This window comes from Babylonia areolata, chromosome 9 (genome assembly GCF_041734735.1).
Source record: "Babylonia areolata isolate BAREFJ2019XMU chromosome 9, ASM4173473v1, whole genome shotgun sequence".
NCBI lineage: Eukaryota > Metazoa > Mollusca > Gastropoda > Neogastropoda > Buccinidae > Babylonia > Babylonia areolata.
Genome location: NC_134884.1, coordinates 42,411,643 through 42,433,953, shown reverse-complemented (window position 1 = coordinate 42,433,953; position 22,311 = coordinate 42,411,643). Strand labels below are relative to the sequence as shown.

The window sequence follows — 22,311 nt, the reverse complement described above, 5'->3', positions numbered from 1 at the left end:
CGCGCGCGTGTATGTGTGTGACCAACTCCCAGTCTTAGGTTTCTCTGCACCACAACCATATGAGTCATATACTCCACTTTAAAAGCAGTAAGGTTTTAATGCTGTCAAGTCTGTACATTTATTTATATAAACGTACGTTTCTAATTCTCTGTTCTTATTATCTAACTCAGTTTACCATATTACCTTCCGTTCTGAATAAGTGTGTATGCAACTGATTTTTCAGATGTTTATTTTCATGTGACTGTTTCATGAACATACCAGATCTCTCTCTGTATCTGTCATTTAAATGAAGTTGGTTCGTTACTTGCTAGTATTTGTCTTCCCACAGCAAGTTTTTGATCTTGTAAATTGTTCTCTGTGTGTGTGTGTGTGTGTGTGTGTGTGTGTGTGTGTGTGTGTGTGTGTGTGTGTGTGTGTGTGCGTGCGCGCGCGCGCGTTTTCGTTTTCCCTCTTTCGTAAACTTTTCATTTTGTATTGTATTATGCAGTGTAGACCCTGTCTGTCAACCAACCAGTTAGTATGGCTTCTGCAATTGCCTGTGGGCTCAATGCCATATGCTTCATGTTTAGTATTAACTTCATAAACTAAGTATTTCTAAATGCCTGAAACAAACACGTCTTGTCTTTTCCTGTCTGTATAAGTCGGCAACTGCAGTAGATAGGGAAGAAAAGGTTTTCTACTTACCTCGAAAATAAAGAAATTTGTCTTGCTTTGTTTTCACCGTCTCTTGATGATACCCCCACACCATCCCCAACAACAGCAACAACAACCAAACACACACACACACACCCACACCCCCTACCGCCCACCTCCACTGCCACCCACCCCCACGAGCCAATAAAACCGAACAGGACAACTCACCACGTAAACACCGGTCCTCGGGGGGCGTGGCCCACTGGCAACTGACGACCCTCCCATCAGTCATCAACAACCTGTCACCTCCCCCACCCCACCTCCCCCCATTAAACCTGTCCAGCCTCTGGACGCCCTGCTAGCGACAGACCCCCCATGCACGGACTGACAGGATGGCCAGGTTCGCGCCAAGTGCTTCCACTCAGTGTTGATTAATCAAACCGTTCAACGCCTTCCCCCGTTCTACACATTAGTTGTTTAATTTTCATGAAGCGAGAAAATCACAGGAAAAGAAAACTGACATTATGCTTACAGATGTGCACAGAAATAATGATGTGCAATTTTCAATAAATCGGACGTGCCGAGCGCTGGAAAAGTGAGAAAAAAAAGTGTTTGTGCAAACGAAAATAAGTTGTTTTGAAAACTGGGAAAGACGTGACAATTTTTCAAAAAGGCAATTTTGGCATAAAAATAAAAAAAACGCCCTGGAATCTTCCTTTTCATCCTGCAGACAGTTTCTTTGAAACGAAGATAAATACGAAATCTGTTTTTTAGTTAATTTGGAAACCAATGTAAAAAAAAAAAAAAAAAAAAAAAAAAAAAAAAAAAGAAGCAAAGTTAAAATTAGATAAAAGGGAAGTAAAGTGACTTCAAGCCGAAAAAACAACAAAAGGAACGAGAGTGAAAGTGCAGGAAAAAGACGACGTGAAGTGCAAAAAACAACAACAAAAAACCAAAAACAAAAAAAAAAAACGGAAAGGAAAAGGAGATAAACCGTGAACCTCCTACCTGCCCATCTCCAGACCCCAGGTGTTGAAGACGTGTGCAGGTGACGATGGGGAGGACTGCACAGCACCTGGCGGTGGTGACCCTCACTGCCCTCCTGTCTTCTGTACAAGCCGACCTACCCACCTGTAAGTCACACACCGTCGTTTCGTGGTGGTTCGTTTGGGTAATGTCCAGCTTTACCAACATAAATTCCTGGAGCTAAATGCACGGTATATCTCGTGAATTTTGCAATGCAGGCATGAAGTATAACATAATTAACAATGATTTTACCTTTGCCGTCCATTCTGAGTAGGTAAACTGTGGTGTAAAATGTCTGAAAAACCACGGTCAAAACCCCATACTAACCTGATAACGACCTCACACGCTTTCCAGCAATTGCAATTTCAGCGGCTGTACAGGAAAGCGTGCATGTCGTTATGAGGTTAGTATGGGTTTATGACGGTGGTTTCTCGGGCAATTTCTCCACAGTATACCAACTCAGAGTGGATGAAAAAGGTCAAATCATTGTTATTCATGTTATACTTAATGCCTGTATTGCAATATACACGAAATATACCGTACATTTAGCTCCAGGAATTTAGGTTGCTAAAGTTGGCATTGTTTGGGGTGAGATCTGGGAGGGTTTGGTGGGCAGGGAGAGAGGGGGGAGGGGGAGAGAGAGAGGGAGAGAGAGAGTAGATACATGGAGAGAGGGGGACACAGGGGGCAGGTACAAAGCGAGAGAGAGAGAGAGGAGAGAGACAAGCGGTGACAGACACAGAGGCAGGCAGACAGACAGGATGGAAGCAATGAAACAGGGGCGGGGGAGGGGACAGAGAAACTCTGGATACCGTATCAATAAGACGAATGGAAATGATGATGAACAGATAAAAACTCTTGTGCACTGCGCTGCGCAGATCTTGAAGTCATGAATCCAAATCGCTCAGATGTTGATTCCCATTTACCAATAACCACACCCCCTTAATATTTTTATTTGTTTGTTTTTTGTTTTGTTGTTGTTTTTACTGTTAATTATTCTTCCGATATTTTGTTTTCTCAAATCATGATCGACAAAAACAAAAGTAGACAGGGTCACGCTGTCTACAACTTCCCATACTCTAAACAGGGATTATAAACTGTCTCTTGATTATGACTGTAGATTTCTGTTAAAAAAAAAAAAGAAAAAAAAAGTGATGCTTCAGCGATATATTTTGTCCCAAACCCAAACGATCTCAAAACTTTAAGAATTAAACCCCATTCTACTGAACTAAAGGTGTTTCCGAAATCAATACAAATCAGCATGCCAGAATGTTTGTCTTTGGACAGTTTATGAGGCCATTCAGATGTCCAGCGTTAATTCCTTTTCACCCACTATATATCCGTACATCATTGTCCTTTATACCGACTGTATCCGTTTCCAACTGATTTCATTTTGAAAGAAATCGTTCAGTCTTATGAAAGAAAATGTCCACATTTGTAAGACAACTGGATGTATGGAGGTGTATGCGTGCGTGCGTGCGTGCGTGCGTGTGTGTGTGTGCGCGCGCGCACGTGTGTGTGCACACAAGATAAATGGGGGAAAACTCCCTGTTCCACACACTCCAATGAATAAAATTAAATAAGGTAATCCAAGATTTTTTTTTTTTCTAAAAAAAAAAAGAATAAAACCCCTGAGTTAGTAACAACAGTGTACCGCTTCAGAAGTATAGCGACCCAAAATATCTGGGAGTTACCATCACCTCATATCTACACTGAAAAGAATGTATGGACTAAATAACCAAGAAAGCAGAAGTTAATAGTCATGTGATTCCTCAGAAGGAACCTGAAAACACCTTCCAGCACCACAAAGACAAATGTCTACAAGGCCTCGGGACGTCCCTGCCTCCAATACTGCTTCTCTGTGTGAGAACCCATACCAGCAAGGAGAGATTCAACAAAATTAAATGGTGCAGAGAAGAGCGGCCAAGTATGTGACTAACATACACAACACAGTGTCATATCTATAGTATGTGACTAACATACACAACACAAGCAGTGTCATATCTATAGTATGTGACTAACATACACAACACAGTGTCATATCTATAGTATGTGACTAACATACACAACACAAGCAGTGTCATATCTATGTTTGGACAAGAGTGGGACACACCAGAGGCCGGATGACAGAAGATCCAATTAACAATGCTCTATAACGACATAATCATCAATGTGGACATTAAACCTACCGACTACTTCATTCCAGCAAACAAAATAACTTGGGCAGCCATATACACTCTCCATCCAGGCCAGAACGTTTCAAACAAAGCTCCCCCCCCCCCTCCCCCCCAAGAACAGTTCCTCTTTGGAACTCCTTGCCAGCCACATTTGCCGAGGCTCCTTGTTTGATATCCTTCAAGGAGGAGCTCCACAAGCTATAGTTTTGATTTACTGTCCTCTCCCAACAAGGATGGTCTACGAAGGTATGGGCTGTGCCAGTTGGGGCCTGTCCCCAAGGACCACTACAATAGCTGGGTCGGCCTAACTGGAGACGTGAAAAACTGATTCTCTTTTATTATGTCTTTCTGCTAATCCAATTTGATTTTTCAGTTTTCTCATGAGCGCGCTTGCAACACTGTATAACCATCTAAACTGACGGCACAGTGTAGTTAATTCAGATAAAGTCTTCAGGCCCTGTCAGTTAGCCAGATTTATCGGCCTTGCTTCGGATTGTCGGGAAAAGCAATTAACTTTGGAAGCTTCATTGTTATCAGATATTACCATTGCGACCCCGGTGTAGGTTTAATTTAGCCTTTCAATGCATTAAACCGCCTCAGCTTTGGATATCAAATAATTCAGAAGAGGGTTTTCAAGCACACTTTCTTCTAAAGTAACATTCACATCATTATCACAACCCTCAAGGTTCATATTTCTAAACATGGCATGAAAACATTTTACAATTTGGCAGTTTTATGTCATTCTTTTTCTTATTTTTGTTCAACAAACCCCAGTATGTTTTAGGGTCCTCTGACTGCATCTGGCGGAGTTTTGAAGCAAAGTCTAGATAATGATTATTTACTTGCTTTTTCATACATCATTTATACTCCTTTGCAGTTTTTACTTTCTGCATTCAAAAAGGCATTCTTGTAACCCATGCGCTTTGCCCTGCGTTTAGCTCTATTAAAATTGTTTTCTTTTAATCTTAGTCTTCATTATACCATAAAAGCACTCAAAAGGAGAAGTGTATATTCACACAAAGAAGACTTTGCACGACTTGAGCATTTTACAATAGTCATAGTCTGCATGAATGAGCTTTCCCCTCTCTCTCTCTCAGCCCCCCTCTCTGTATAGGAATGGGAAAGGAGCAAGGGGGAGGGGGTGGGAGTGAGCTGAAAGAGCTAGATGGCCAACCCGTGTCGCACTTCTGATTTTTTTTTTTTTTAACCTGAAACACTGGACACACACACACACACACCCACTTCAGGTTTCATTAACTCACTTAGTACGGCCAGTCCTCTCTTCTCCTCTACACAGACCCCTCGGATGTCTAGTGGGTGTCTGAATGACCCAACCTTAAGCTTCCGTCGTCAGAATTGTGGTATTCTTTGTCAACTTTCACCTCTTCAGTATAACAGCCTTCCACTTCCAATATTTTGATGATTTTAATTGGGGAGAAACGCTGTTAACGTCGTCTCTTTCGCCGTTCGTATGGAGAGAGTTAAAGTGGTATTTATATGTTTCTCTGTATCTCTCATTTAAAGTGTACAACAGGTTGCTTTGTGCCTTAGTCTTACTTTAAAGTGCAGAATTTGCTGTCTTTCTTTCCCGACCCCCCGCCATTTTCAAATCGAATCAAACAATACAGCTGGATTCTCCACACACACACACACACACACACACACACTCACATACATACAAGGGAGCGTACCAAACACTCACCTCGTGAAATGGGTGAAATGACCACCCCCTATTCAGGAAACCAGAAAATCAGACAGAGCGTTCGCAAGTTGACTGAACCTTGTAGGTCACAAAGCGTGCAGCTGAGTGAAAGACGGGGACTGAAAGGTTTGAAAACTGTGAGTTGGAAATCAGTCCCGTCAAGCTTGTGTTGTCTGCTCACGTGTTTCACGTGCAAGTTTTCAAAGTCGTGAGAATTGCACTTGTTGTCCGCGTATCGGACCCGTGTCAGGGGAGGGGGGGGAGAGAGGGAGGAGAGGAGAGCGGCAGGGGAGGGGAGGGGTGGAGGCATGGGTGGGGGTGGCGAAGGGAGGATATAATTTATTACAGTCTCCGCGAAGTGTGCACTCGACGCTCGCGGAAGTCCAATGATATTGCTGAAAGAAAATCGGCTGGGGTGCAAACTAATTCCTTTCTCTTTGTGTGTGTGTGTGTGTGTGTGCGTGTGTGATTGGATAAAAGTTTTGTTGTTGGTTGTTGTTTTATTAATGCACAATACGATTTCATGAAGTCTACCGAACATGACGAGGAAAACTGACCGAAATTTATTTCAAACGATTTTTTTTTTCGTGTGTGTGTGTGTGTGCATTGTCAGTGTGTGTGCCCATAACATGCAAGCCAGTTTTTAACAAATCTGCCAGTTTTAAGTTTGCCCCATCTCCCCCTTCTTTACACTTTGTGTATCTGTGTCTTTGTGTGAGTGAGGAGGAATTTTTGTTTAATGTCCCTTCACACATATCGGTGATTGAAGACATTTTGTTAAAGTATTTATGAATACATCTGAGTATTATCGGTTAGAAGGGGTGGGAGATGTGAATGAATGGAGGGTTGGGGGAAACTGGGCAAATGAGGGTAAAAATGTGGGTGAAATTTGGAAGAAAAACAAAACAAAAACAAAAACACCTCTAAATACAGTTACAGGAAATTACTTAAAGAACTTCGTAAAAGAGAAGTCGTTAAACTGACAAGCGAAACAACTGATAATGAATGCAAAAAGTCAAAAACATCAACGTTCTCAGTCACTTGTGAAGACACACTTTCGTGTACAAAAGGCTTCATCAAGCTACAGTGAAAAATTATATGCTCAATTGTCAGGTTACTAAAGTATATGCACTTGACATTAGAACAATACTTGGCCCGTAATGAATTTGATAACAGTCTGAGAGCTAAACTTGTGTGAGTGAGCGCGAACGTACGCGCGCAGCAAGCGCCCTGTAAGAAACGAACGAACACAGGCACACAGAGTGAAGCAAACAGACCAAAACATGTGAACAACTGACACCTTTTGACCAGCGCAATAACTGACTGACTAAAGCGATGGACTTGTATTGCAATCTCAGGGTCCTGGGTTCGATCCCGGTATCGGCGCCTGTTGGATTAAGGGAGAAGATTTTTTTTTTCCGATCTCCAAGCTAAAAGTGGGTTAAGGGAGAAGATTTTTTTTCCGATCTCCAAGCTAAAAGTGGGTTAGGGAAGATTTTTTCCGATCTCCAAGCTAAAAGTGGGTTAAGGGAGGAGATTTTTTTCCGATCTCCAAGCTAAAAGTGGGTTAAGGGAGGAGATTTTTTCCTATCTCCAAGCTAAAAGTGGCCGGTTTGGGAAGGAGATTTTTTCCGATCTCCAAGCTAAAAGTGGGTTAAGGAAGGAATTTTTTTCCGATCTCCGAGCTAAAAGTGGGTTAAGGGAGGAGATTATTCAGATATCCCAGGTTCACACATGTGCAGATCTACCAGTGGCTTAATGCCCATCGTTTGTAAACACGCGTAAAATATCAAATACACATGTCAAAAATCCCGTAAATGTCAGTGTTCCGTGGGTCTCGGAAACACGAAAAAACACAGCACCCCCACTCAGCCTCCCTCCTAATAAATGATTAAATAAATAAATAAATACATGACTATGACTATGACTGCTTACATGGCTGGGGAAAACGCCATGCATGCAAAAGGCCACTCGTATCTAAGTACGAGAAAATATGACAGTTGCAACCATACTAACGCAGAAAGAAAGAAAATCTGACACACACCCATGTCGGGAGGAGAGAGCGAGAGGTGACAGATGACTTTCGCCTTCTGTCCTAACACCCCTCCCCAACACTCAGTACTTTGACGGAGCAGTCTGGACTCACACCCTCATCAATCCTGTAAGAAACATCCAAGCCATACTGGCACAGGGCGTAATACGCAGAGGGCGTCACATCCCTCCCCCTCCTCTCCCCCATCGAAAATCCTCCCGTATGTACAGGTGATTACGTCAATGGTAAATATCAATTAAGTACCACAGGTCAGTGTGACCTTCCAGGTGACAGCAGCCCCACGCCACGCCCCCCCCGATGCTGACGCTGGCTGGCTCGTGTAAATCATCGCTGTTAATTATCCCGCATTTTCATTATTATAGCACATTTCTACTGCAGACGATGAATACGTTAGCTTCTGAACCCATGGAGAGCAGCCCGAATTTCACACAGACAGATTTGTTGTGACAAATAGTAAAGTAAAACATATACAGTTCAATACAATATGACGCAATATAACACAGCATTGTACAGTACAGTACAGTACATACAATGTGACACAACACAGTACAGTACAATACAGTATAAAAGAATAAAATACAATACGATTTTGACATTTCCCAGACCTATTGTGTCCCCGGGCGTATGATGGTAAATAATTAATATTTTTAAACAAGACTTTGTGCTCAGAAGAAAAAAAATCAAGAACGGAAACAGAACAAAAGATGGGATGAAGAGACTGTTGTATTACCCATAAGACGTTGATCTACATTTTTATACACATGAAGGGACTTAAAGCACAATCAGATCCGTACATCCGTTGACATGAGAGATCTGAAAAACCTCCGCCCTTAATCCACCAGGCGCCGTGTCCGGAATTCGAATCAGGACCCCCAGATTGAAAGTCCAACACTTTAACCACTCGGCTGTTGCGCATAACGTGGGCTGACCTCAGTGTAAATATCAAACAGTTAACCGATTGATCATCAGGATCTGCTGCCCGTGACAAATTGCCTGTATGTTATTCTGTAATCTCTGTCACGTGTGACGTAACAATTTGTCAGGGGATCTCAATTAAGTAATCCGGTGGACTCTAGCATGAGAAGGACAGCAAATCTCAGGCCAACACTTGAAAGATACCAGAAATCATGACTGTGACATAATCAACGGCTACTTCAGGAAACGTAGCGACAGACTTGTAATTAATGTATACATAATTAGATACAGGTGACGGATTGTACTAAATAGCCATCAAGTAAGGCTTACGTGCAGTCCCGATGAACAGAGGCAGGCGAAGGGGAGAGGGCGGGGAGGGGATACAGGCGGTAAATTCCGAAGAGAAAATACAGCATATATATATATAGAGAGAGAGAGAATAGAATAGAATATGTCTTTATTATCAAGTGTACCGGGGGTCACAAGGAATATTGGGGGAGGGGGGGCGGGGAATAGTACATAACAAGATACGGACATAAATCGAAAATCATACACAAACACAGATACAGTAGAAATAAGATATATACAAGTACATATCAATATAAAAATTTGTGCCATACTCACGCATGCACGCACTGCACACACACACACACGTTTGAACAGAAGCTGCATATTGCATGTGGATGGTGCTGATGACTAGATATTCAGGCAGATGGTTGTTGGTTGCACAATTCTATTTATCATATTGGATCTGTTCGAGAGACATGGCATTGACTGTTTTGGGGAAAAAGCTATTGGCGAAGCGATTGGTTTTCGTCCTTATACTTTTGTACCGTCGACCAGAGGGGAGCATCTCGAAAATCCCAAAAGCTGGATGTGATTCGTCCTGGCTGATTGATTTTGCTTTTTTGATATACGTTCAGGGCTGTGGTTGAATCGAGGGGTGTGGGTGAAGGTAATCAGTTGTAAGTGACCAGCAGGTCTGTGCATGGTGAGGCGGGAAGTTGGGAGGAGGGGCGGAGGGGCGAGATGAGAAAAGGCGATATTTATTTGAACTGTTGCCTTCTTGTCAGTTACGTGATTGTGCACTTCATGTTTCTTTCGTTCTCGCTATCGTCTTCAGTGTTAACAGCGCTTTCATTGTTAACCCTCTTGGCCCAGAGGGCTTTAGGCTATTCGGCGTTGGGATGTTCCCCAAAGGCTAACTACCCCCAAGGCTGCAGCCGCTCTGAGAGCCAGTGAAATCTTGACTCTTTAAGTTTGAGAATCCTAGTCTTTCACGAAAGACTAAACTGCAAATGAATTCCCGTTGCAGTGGAGAAGACAGTGGATCATGCTCTTACTATGCTGTCGGCCCATCTGAAAGATGATCTCCACACAATCAGATGCTGGCTGAATGTATATCTTTGTAGATCAGGTTATGATATACAGTTGTATACCTGTGTCGTATTTTCTTTTGCCTGGCAATGCTTGGGTTCTGACATAGCGAAACCAACGGAACCTTGGCTGTTTGTGCATCCAGTTTGATGTCCCTGTACCCCGCAGCATCCCCGAACAGAACTGGTATTGCAGCAGCTCGAGGATAAACTGTTTTGTTTTTTCACAGATTCCCTAAGCAAAACACCCAAGGTTACAGATGGTGAAAGGTTATAAGAATCGTAGGTTGAAAAACTGTAGGTGTGAAATTTAATATTGAAAAAATGTCTACAACACCGGTATGTGTATGAAAGGACATTAACAAACAAAACACCTCCAGTATGAAGGGACATTAACAAACAAAATACCTCCAGTATGAAGGGACATTAACAAACTAAATACCTCCAGTATGAATGGACATTAACAAACAAAGTACCTCCAGTATGAATGGACATTAACAAACAAAATACCTCCAGTATGACGGGACATTAACAAACAAAATACCTCCAGTATGAATGGACATTAACAAACAAAATACCTCCAGTATGACGGGACATTAACAAACAAAATACCTCCAGTATGAATGGACATTAACAAACAAAATACCTCCAGTATGAAGGGATATTCACAACAAAATACCTCCAGCATGAAGGGACATTAACAAACTACCTCCAGTATGACGGGACATTAACAAACTAACTACCTCCAGTATGAATGGACATTAACAAACAAAATACCTCCAGTATGAAGGGACATTAACAAACTAAATACCTCCAGTATGAATGGACATTAACAAACAAAATACCTCCAGTATGAATGGACATTAACAAACAAAATACCTCCAGTATGAATGGACATTAACAAACTAAATACCTCCAGTATGAAGGGATATTCACAACAAAATACCTCCAGCATGAAGGGACATTAACAAACTAACTACCTCCAGTATGACGGGACATTAACAAACTAAATACCTCCAGTATGAATGGACATTAACAAACAAAATACCTCCAGTATGAAGGGACATTAACAAACTAAATACATCCAGTATGAAGGGACATTAACAAACATAATACCTCCAGTTTGACGGGACATTAACAAACAAAATACTTCCAGTATGAAGGGACATTAACAAACTAAATACCTCCAGTATGACGGGACATTAACAAACTAAATACCTCCAGTATGACGGGACATTAACAAACTAAATACCTCCAGTATGAAGGGACATTAACAAACAAAATACCTCCAGTATGAATGGACATTAACAAACTAAATACCTCCAGTATGAAGGGACATTAACAAACAAAATACCTCCAGTATGACGGGACATTAACAAAACATAATACCTCCAGTATGAATGGACATTAACAAACAAAATACCTGCAGTATGTATGGACATTAACAAACTAAATACCTCCAGTATGAAGGGACATTAACAAACTAAATACCTCCAGTATGACGGGACATTAACAAACTAAATACCTCCAGTATGAATGGACATTAACAAACAAAATACCTCCAGTATGACGGGACATTAACAAACTAAATACCTCCAGTATGAATGGACATTAACAAACAAAATACCTCCAGTATGACGGGACATTAACAAACAAAATACCTCCAGTATGAATGGACATTAACAAAATACCTCCAGTATGAAGGGATATTCACAACAAAATACCTCCAGTATGAAGGGACATTAACAAACTAACTACCTCCAGTATGACGGGACATTAACAAACTAACTACCTCCAGTATGAAGGGACATTAGCAAACAAAACACCTCCAGTATGAATGGACATTAACAAACTAAATACCTCCAGTATGAATGGACATTAACAAACAAAATACCTCCAGTATGAATGGACATTAACAAACAAAATACCTCCAGTATGAATGGACATTAACAAACTAAATACCTCCAGTATGAAGGGATATTCACAACAAAATACCTCCAGCATGAAGGGACATTAACAAACTAACTACCTCCAGTATGACGGGACATTAACAAACTAAATACCTCCAGTATGAATGGACATTAACAAACAAAATACCTCCAGTATGAAGGGAAATTAACAAACTAAATACATCCAGTATGAAGGGACATTAACAAACATAATACCTCCAGTTTGACGGGACATTAACAAACAAAATACTTCCAGTATGAAGGGACATTAACAAACTAAATACCTCCAGTATGACGGGACATTAACAAACTAAATACCTCCAGTATGACGGGACATTAACAAACTAAATACCTCCAGTATGAAGGGACATTAACAAACTAAATGCCTCCAGTATGAAGGGACATTAGCAAACAAAATACCTCCAGTATGAATGGACATTAACAAACATAATACCTCCAGTATGACGGGACATTAACAAACTAAATACCTCCAGTATGACAGGACATTAATAAAATGCCTCCAGTATGAATGGACATTAACAAACATAATACCTCCAGTATGAATGGACATTAACAAACTAAATACCTCCAGTATGAATGGACATTAACAAACTAAATACCTCCAGTATGACGGGACATTAACAAAATGCCTCCAGTATGACGGGACATTAACAAAATGCCTCCAGTATGAATGGACATTAACAAACACAATACCTCCAGTATGAATGGACATTAACAAACTAAATACTTCCAGTATGACGGGACATTAACAAAATGCCTCCAGTATGACGGGACACTAACAAACTAAATACCTCCAGTATGACGGGACATTAACAAAACATAACACCTCCAGTATGAATGGACATTAACAAACAAAATACCTGCAGTATGAATGGACATTAACAAACTAAAACCTCCAGTATGAATAGACATTAACAAACTAAATACCTCCAGTATGAAGGGACATTAACAAACTAAAACCTCCAGTATGAATGGACATTAACTAAAACCTCCAGTATGAATGGACATTAGCAAACAAAACACCTCCAGTATGAATGGACATTAACAAACTAAATACCTCCAGTATGATGGGAAATAAACAAACAAAATGTCTCCTCCTTGTTGATTCCCGTGGACCTGCCGACGCCCGTGCCACCAGACTACATGGACGAGTGGTGTTCCACCACCCTGGACCTGGGCGTGCAGGGGATCGAGGCGGGACGACTGCTGCTCAGACCCCCCAGCAGGGGCATGCGCTTCCTCAACTGCTTCGTCTTTCTCAGGGCGCACCAGGGGCGACGCCTCAGCTTCAGCTTCATGGGCTTCGACGTCCAGAGCCCCTTCGGCTGCGACTCGGATCACATGCAGATCTTTGACGACTCCCGCATGAACCTGGAACTGACTGGTGAGGTTTTGTGTGTTGATGTGGGGGGGCGGGGGGGGGGGGGGGGGGGGGGGGGGGGGGGCGATGGGAAGTAAGTGGTGGTTATGGTGTGTGTGTGTGTGTGTGGTGTTGTTGTGGTTGCTGTTGTTGTGGGTGTCTATGTGTGTGTGTGTGTGTTAGGAGGTTGGGAAAAGATGTAGGTAGCAAGAGGGAGGGAGTGTGTGTGTGTGTGTGTGTGTGTGTGTGTGTGTGTGTGTGTGTGTGCTGGGAGAGGGGGTAAGTGGGAGAGGATGGGTGGAGGGTGAAGCGGGTCCACGGACCGGAGGAAGAAGTTTTTGATCAAAAAAAGAAAAAAAAGAAAAAGAAAGAAAAAAAAGATTGCCAGTAGTACAAGATTCCTCGCTCAACGCACACAACAACGATGATTAATATATTTGATGACTGAAGATGAATGATCCATTAGCTTTCGATGTCATTTTGTGGAACACACAGAAACGAGTTGTCGCTGCCGTATCCTTCCAAGATGATGCTAAATTCTTCCAGTATGTCGGTGCTATGACTTTCTTCCAAGATGTCGCTGCTATATACTTCAACGATGTTGCAGTTAAATACTTCCAAGATGTCGCCGCGACGGGCGCAATAACCGAGTGGTTAAAGCGTTGGACTTTCAATCTGAGGGTCCCGGGCTCGAATCTCGGTGACGGCGTCTGGTGGGTAAAGGGTGGAGATTTTTCCGATCTCCAATGCCAATATATGTGAAGACCTGCTTGTGCCTGAACCCCCTTCGTGTGTATATGCACGCAGAAGATCAAATACGTACATTAAAGATCTTGTAACCCATGTCAGCGATCAGCGGGTTATGGTAACAAGGGCATGCCCAGCATGCTCACCCCCGAAAAAGGAGCATGGCTGCCTACATGGTCACACTCGTAAAATGTTACATGTCTGTCTAAGCGTGTATGTGTGCGTGCCTGAAATCTGTTTGAATGACACAGGAAACGACTGATGAGCGACCCAGTGGCAGCCGTCAATCGGCTCTACCCAGATAGACAGCCTGTTGTGTAAATGACCCCCGTGTTAGTAAAGCGCTTAGAGCTTGATCTCTGACCGAGGATATGCACTATATAAGTATCCGTATCATTCAATCAATCAATCAGCTTTCAAGATGTCGCTGCTGTGATTATACTTCTAAAATGTCGCTGCTATATACTTCAACGATGTTGAAGTTATTATCTATATATATGTGTTAGGGTGGCTGTTAGATACACATGTATGTTAAAATGTATGTATGCAGTGTGTGTGTGTGTGCGTGCGTGCGTGCGTGTGTGTGTGCGCGTGCGTGCGTGCGTGTGTGTGTGTGTGTGTGTGTGTGTGTGGTCACATTTTGGTGTGTGTATGTAACATAGATATAATGTTTTATGTTATCAAAAGCGTTTTTGTAAAGCACCTAGAGCAGATTTCTGGATAGTGTGCTATATAAGTATCCATTATTATTATTATTATTATTATTATTATTATATTTCCAAGATGTCGCAGCTATATGTTCCCAAGATGTCGAGCTGAGGTACAGCAAAAATGTCGCAACTACATACTTCCAAGATGTCGCAGCAAGGTACATCAAGGTACATAAAAAATGTCGCAACTACATACTTCCAAGATGTCGCAACTACATACCTCTTAGATGTCGCAGCTACATACTTCCACTTCCAAGATGTCACAACTACATACTTCCAAGATGTCGCAGCTACATACCTCTTAGATGTCGCAGCTACATACTCCCAAGCTGTCTGTGGTAGTATATACTTCCAAGATGTCGCTGCAAGGTACATCAAAAATGTCGCAAATAAATACTTCCAAGATATCGCACTGAGCTACATACTTTCTAGATGTCGCAGCTACATACTTCCAATCTGTCTGTGGTAGTATATACTTCAAAGCTGTCGCAACTACATACTTCCAATCTGTCTGTGGTAGTATATACTTCAAAGCTGTCGCAACTACATACTTCCAAGCTGTCTGTGGTAGTATATACTTCCAAGATGTCGCTGCAAGGTAAATCAAAAATGTCGCAACTACATACTTCCAAGATATCGCACTGAGCTACATACTTTCTAGATGTCGCAGCAATATACTTCCATGTTGTCATAGCTATGTTCATCCAACATGTCGGTGATGTTTTTTTTTTTCAGGGCGGATGTGCAACGGCGGTGAAGTGCCGGAAGGAATGTACACCAGCACAGCGCGGGACGCCACGGTACGCCTGTCGAAGAAGAGGTACCTGGGGGATCAAGTGGAGATCATCTTCACCGCTTTCCACCTGGGTGAGTCATCAACAATAAACCGGAGTTGCAACTCTTGCTTCTTTTTCTGCATTCGCCAGCTGCAGCACCAATGTTCACAGGCTGTTACCTGCATGACCAGTTTAACCCTTTCACCGCCAAGGTAGAGCACCCAGGTTGCAGAAATATGGCCAGGTCATGGGTTGGTTATTCATAAACCTACTGCTTCCATTAGGACAGGCCATATTTTGTTCACATCGCAGGGGAATCCCAAGTTATTCAAAGATGCCATTTTTTCTGTATTTCTGGCACCAGGGACTATTTCACTCCAAACTGACTGGCAGTGAAAGGGTTAATCATGACGATTTCGGGATTGTGCATGCCGGGTATGTTCTTGTTTCCATAACCAACTGAACGCTGACATGGATTACAGGATCTTTAACGTGCATATTTGATCTTCTCCATACGTATACACACGAAGTCAACCACTGGCAAGTCTACACATCTCTTGACCTGGTTGATCGGAAAAACCTTCCATCCTTAACCACTCAGGCACTGTGATTCAAACCCAGGGCCCTCGAATTTAAGTCCAGCATTTTAACCACTCAGTAGCCGCGTCCGTCAATTCACGCTTCCGATAACAAGGGCACAACGCTTGAAGTCTTAGATGGCTCTCACTCTATTTCTTATGTTCCCTTTTTATTAATGGAACTATCAAAAGGAAACACACTAACCCACATATTGTAGCGGCACTAGGCGGAGCAGTAACAGTAGCAACTCTACTACTACACTGGTAAAAGTGATGGTGTGTCATTTTGGTAGAAGTACCAGCACTTTGTGTCAAATTCCCCTTTCTCTTCTGCATAGTCTTGTTTAATATTTTGTGTAATTATTTTCTTCTTTTGTTTTGTTTGTTTGTTGGAGGGGGTGGGGTGTGTGAATATTGATTTGTTATTGTGCGTCCTACATGCACTAAGATCATCCAAACATCCACAAATTTCATTCTGTCTAATCGAAAATCAGTTAACATCCCCTAGTACATTTCACTGAAACGATGCTTCATTATAGAAAAAAATAAATAAATAAAAAAAGAAGGAAAGATCCATTTACTAACAATCCGTTTTCAACATGAGTAACTGTCTTTGTCCCGCAGCGCCGTGCAAGAGCGGAGAATTCCACTGCGCCAACTCGCACTGCATCGCGGAGAGCCTCTACTGCAACGACTACGACAACTGCGGCGACGGGTCCGACATCTGCCTCCTCAGCACTGCCGGCATCATCGCCGTCGTCATCGGCGCCATCGTCTTCGTCCTCCTGGTGGCTGTCATCGTGGCCGTCATCCTCTATCGCCGGCAGCAGCACCGTCGCCTGGAGAAGGTATCCGGGTGAACGGGAGCATCTCCGGGGGCACGTGGAGACCGTGTTTGTCTAGTGCATGACTTTCTTCACGTCTGTGGTCTGTCCCTGGCATGTGGAAGCTGGCCTGAAAAAATGAAACAAAAAACAAACAAAAAAACCTGCCACCAACAACAAAAATCCAACAACTTCAATATGGGCAGACTCGGGAGTTTGGGGTGTGTGGGCGAGAAGGGAGAGGGTACTAGTATGGGAAGGGGCATGGGGTGAGGAAGAGTAAATGGAGTATAAAATACTCCTTGAAGGTTATATTACACACATTTGGAAAGGTTGGGGAGTGCAGGATGGAGGTGGGGTCTGGATGGGGAAGAGTACACGGAACGAAAAACACTGCATCCAACTTGTATCAAAGTAACGGAACGAAAAACACTGCATCCAACTTGTATCAAAGTAACGGAACGAAAAACACTGCATCCAACTTGTATCTAAGTAACGGAACGAAAAACACTGCATCCAACTTGTATCAAAGTAACGGAACGAAAAACACTGCATCCAACTTGTATCTAAGTAACGGAACGAAAAGCACTGCATCCAACTTGTATCAAAGTAACGGAACGAAAAACACTGCATCCAACTTGTATCTAAGTAACGGAACGAAAAACACTGCATCCAACTTGTATCAAAGTAACGGAACGAAAAACACTGCATCCAACTTGTATCAAAGTAACGGAACGAAAAACACTGCATCCAACTTGTATCAAAGTAACGGAACGAAAAACAGTATATAGCAGAAAGTCTGTTAAGTAATTGTTCGTCTAACATATCAAAAGATGCCCTGTTGGTGGCTTGTTTGCATGCTTTCCTTTGCATGTGTGCTTGCTTGCTTAGCATGTGTGGAAAATTGTTCTGGATTTTTTTTCTTACGTTTCGTGTACATTAAGTACAACCATTTTTCAATGTTCATATGCATGTACAGGAGTATGTTTTATGCATTGGGGGAAAATTCTTATATATATAAATATATATATATATACATATATATATCTATATATATATACATATATATATATATATATCTATATCTATCTATCTATCTATCTATCTATATATATATATATATATATATATACACATACATATATGTGTGTGTGTATATATATAATTTGCGTTTATTGTTTCTTTTGTAGGTATCCGGAGGGGAAGGAGGCATTCTGAAGATGTTTATAAACATTTGAAATCAGCTTGCCGGACCTTCTCCAAGTATTATTACATATCGTTAACACAAACGCTTCGTCGTTCCTGCGAAATCTGAAGACTAACTATATTGTGTATTTGCATATTTGACAAGCGACGTCATTTCTATAAACACAAACTTTGTGTTACATCATATGTACTTTAACTCATCTCGCAAGTGACAGATATGTTGAGTTTTGAAAACATGTATGCGTTTTATTTATATGTTAGTTTTCGTTTTGTTTTTAAATGTTTTGTATTGATTTCTTTTCGGTGGGGTGGGGGAGAGGGGGGGGGGGGAGAAATCAATGTATAAAGAGAACTGGAAACGTTACTGAAGGCGACAAAATGATATTTCCCTCGCAAGGTGTTTTCAATTTTGTCAACTGTTTCTAGTAGGAATTCAAACAATATTCAGGCTGAAAACTTAGGAAAACTTATCATTGTCTTTGTAAAATACTCTGAGACACAAAGCTAATGTAAATGGAACATTTTCATGTTGTGTCATTTCATACTTGTATTTGGTGAATAGAACATTTTTGTATGATAGAAATGACTGAACAACCTCCTCTCTGTCATTACTCTTCCATGATGCGTGTCCCAGAGAAAAGGACGGTTCATGGAGCTTTTCCTCCACCGCTGTCCACTGTTTGCACCGTGACCATGTGTTCCAAGAATCATCACATTTTAAAAGCCTTTCATTTTAATGACTTCCTGTGGCCGTATCTGGAACTGCTGAATATGTTTTTCACTTTTTTTTTTTTTTTACACGATCATTATCAATCTGCTGATATTCTGGAACTATTACATATGTTGTCCTTTTATTTCACACAATCAATATCAGTCTGCCGATGATCTGGAACTATTACATATGTTGTTCTTTTGACATGATTCGCTACTGATCTGGAACCAGTACATATTTTCTGCAGTCACCGATATGTGTGACGGGACATTAAACAAATTCCTCCTGGAACCAGTACATATATTGTTCTTCTTCTTCACATAATTAATGTCACCTTGTTAATGATCTGGAACTATTACGTGTGTTGTCCTTCTTCTTTTCGTTCTTTTTATTTTATTTTATTTATTTTTTTTAAGCGATCAACATCAGTTTGCTGATAACTTTGCTGAGTGCTGTATTCGTGCGTTTAACTCACTCAGTACGGCCAGTCCTCTCTTCTCCTCTACACAGACCCCTCGGATGTCCAGTGGGTGTCTGAATGACCCAACCTTTAGCTTCCGTCGTCAGAATTGTGGTATTCTTTGTCAACATTCACCTCTTCAGTATAAGAGCCTTCCACTTGCAATATTTTGATGGTGGTAATTGGGGTGAAACGCTGTTAACGTCGTCTCTTTCGCCGTTCGTATGGAGAGAGTTAAAATCAATGAACTAATACGGATCACTGGATCTCCAACGTTGCGTATTTCATCTTTTGTCAGCTCTTTCACAGGAAGAAAGTTCGAGTTACGTATACCTACTACGCCGGCTGATCTGAGAGATCGGAGGGGAAAAAAGCCAGACTTCACCTAAAGGCACTATCGTAATTTGAATCCACAGCCCTCACATCACTGAAGGTGCAATGCTCCAACCACTTAGGTATCACTTTTCATTCACCGATCTTCATCAAATGTTATTTTCAGCAGAATACTGTAATATTGTAAGTGAATACTGTGAAAGCCTTCGTACAGACTCTCTCCAGTGGAGGTCATTTTGCAGTGCATAGAATTATACATCTTCAATTGACCTTTCTAGTTAACAGTCTATAATATGCCGGGAAACATTTCGTACTGTTCCCAAAACCTTCCATTACCCTTCAGTGGATGTCATTTAACAGTGAATCTTATAGGGAGTAATGTGTGCTGTAAATGTCTCGTCGTTCTCGTTACCAATTCCAGCCTATACAATTATATCGCCCTGTGCGGTCGGCTGGACTATAAGCAACAAAAACCAACCAACCAAACAAGCCTGTAAAATTGTTACACAAAATGTAGGGAATCTGCATAATTTAAAGATTTTTTTTCCTCTATCGATCCAATTCTCTGATCTGTGTCAGTATATATCAGCAATATCTTACCAGTTTTTGGACTACATCAGTTCATTTACTTGTTTCGACATACTTAAATTTAGAACTCCACCGCCCTTCCTTAGGATTGAATATTTGAGATTGAGCTATTTCACGACTTTCTTATCCATAAAAAATCAAACAAAATAAACAAAAACAAACAAACAAAAAACCAATAACTGACTTTTCGTGTTTGTTTGCATATTAGGCCTATTGTTTTTTTGTTTTGATGTCAGGTTTGTGTGTTAACTGTTGTGCATGGAGTTTTTTTTGGTTTTGCATTGGAGGCTTTCATATTATGGTTCATTATGCATGTAAATGCATATAATGTCGCTTGTCTCTTTTGTGTTTGTTGACTTTTTGTCATGACCAAAACATTCAGCATTAAAGGCAAACATATACTGTTTGTTTGTTTCTTTTATCGTTCATTTAACTTTAGTGCAATGCATGTCGCTTGCTTGGGTATCATCGCTACGACTTTTGGTATTTCTTGCTCAGTTTTCTTTTTCATTCCTTATGCTTCCCACCTCACCCTCCCAGTGCTATGTTTCTTCAATGACTTGGGGTTATTATCACCTATGGTGCCAGCTTTTGCGCAGCATGTTGAATCAGAAACTGGTTTTCAAAGCCCTTAAACGCAGAGGTGTTTTCTGGGCGCTTTGTTCTTTTCTCTCTCTGCACCGTCAGCTGGTAATAAATGCAGCATGAAGGGGAAAGCACGAAGTCTCCACACCCACCCTCACCACCACCACCAAAGGTCCTGCAGGACTGAAACCAACGTCACGTGCTGTGTGTCTGTGGGCAGCTGCACATGCGTCAGTACGTGGTGGTGCAGGACGCCAAGGGTCGCCCCGTGGTGCTGCACGAAGACCACGTGCACTACGTGGACGCCTGGGACAAGAAGTCCTCCATCCCTGACTCCCCCTCCACCACGTCCTCCCGTCTGTCTAGGGACAGGGTGAAGATGGGGACCGTGCTGGGCGGCAGTGGCCGGGGAGACACCCTGACCAAGAAGCCCATCGGGTCGTCCTTCAGGTCCAACAAACGCAGCAGCGGCAAGCTGTCCTCCCTCCGGAACAGCTCCTTCAAGTCCTCCTCCAAGTCGAAGAAGAGCAAGACGTCGGGGAGCGGGGGCGTTCGGGACATCTACGCCGTGCCCAAGAAAACCAAGAAGTTCAACTGGAAGAGGAAACCCACCCCTGCCAAATACACCAACACTTCTCATCATCATCAGCAGCAGCAGGAACCACCCTCCTTCATCCAGCCCCCTGCCCTCATCTTCCCCATGCAGATGTCCGAGGTGGTGAAAGCTACTGACAGTGGAGGACGGGTGAATGGAGTGGTCCCACCTGCGGCAGAGATGACGGAGACGAAACCCGGCGTGAGGGAAGGGATGATGGAGCAGTCGGAGCGGGACATCGAGATGCCCGTGCACACCCTGGACCCCGCCACTCTGCCCGGTGCCCGCCACCACCTCCACCCTCACGACGACGACGTCTACGATCACGTGATGAGCTTCAGGAGCTACACGTCCCCCGAGCAGAGGAGGAAGGAGAGGGTGGTGTACCTCTACCCTCAGGGCCACCCTGGGTATCACCACCTACACCAGCACGGCCACGAGGAGGCGCTGCTGTCTGACCGCCTGTCCTCTCACAGCAGTCGCTCCAGTCTGGTCAAACTGTAGAAACCTGTAGACTGAATGATGCTGTTAGGACGTTAATAACTCCAGTCTGGTCAAACTGTAGAAATCTGTAGACAGGATGATGATGATACGATGTTAATATCTCCAGTCTGGTCAAACTGTAGACACATGTAGACTGGATGATGATGATACGATGTTAATATCTCCAGTCTGGTCAAAATGTAGACACGTGTAAACTGGATGATGATGATACGATGTTAATAACTCCAGTCTGGTCAAAATGTAGACACGTGTAGACTGGATGATGATGATACAATGTTAGTAACTCCAGTCTGGTCAAAACTGTAGACACGTGTAGACTGGATGATGATGATACGATGTTAATAACTCCAGTCTGGTCAAAATGTAGACACGTGTAAACTGGATGATGATGATACGATGTTAATAACTCCAGTCTGGTCAAAACTGTAGACACGTGTAGACTGGATGATGATGATACAATGTTAGTAACTCCAGTCTGGTC

General features: G+C 42.3%; 1 protein-coding gene across 1 annotated transcript; it reads left to right on the top strand.

Moving 5' to 3' along the window:
• The first annotated feature begins 1,132 nt into the window (after positions 1 to 1,132).
• Positions 1,133 to 21,830, top strand: LOC143285646 (uncharacterized). The gene is made up of 5 exons (XM_076593041.1): positions 1,133 to 1,766; positions 12,991 to 13,236; positions 15,405 to 15,536; positions 16,648 to 16,871; positions 20,952 to 21,830. Exons 1-5 carry the CDS (start codon positions 1,688 to 1,690, stop codon positions 21,828 to 21,830), a joined length of 1,560 nt encoding a protein of 519 aa, XP_076449156.1. The 5' UTR covers positions 1,133 to 1,687.
• Positions 21,831 to 22,311: the final 481 nt, after the last annotated feature.

What these genes read in the sequence shown, in the direction of transcription:
- LOC143285646 (XM_076593041.1), top strand. Translation starts at nt 1,688, where the DNA reads ATGGGGAGGACTGCACAGCACCTGGCGGTGGTGACCCTCACTGCCCTC. An exon ending in CATGAACCTGGAACTGACTG is followed by an intron (nt 13,237 to 15,404) that starts GTGAGGTTTTGT and finishes TTTTTTTTTCAG; the next exon opens with GGCGGATGTGCAACGGCGGT. An exon ending in CTTCACCGCTTTCCACCTGG is followed by an intron (nt 15,537 to 16,647) that starts GTGAGTCATCAA and finishes TTTGTCCCGCAG; the next exon opens with CGCCGTGCAAGAGCGGAGAA.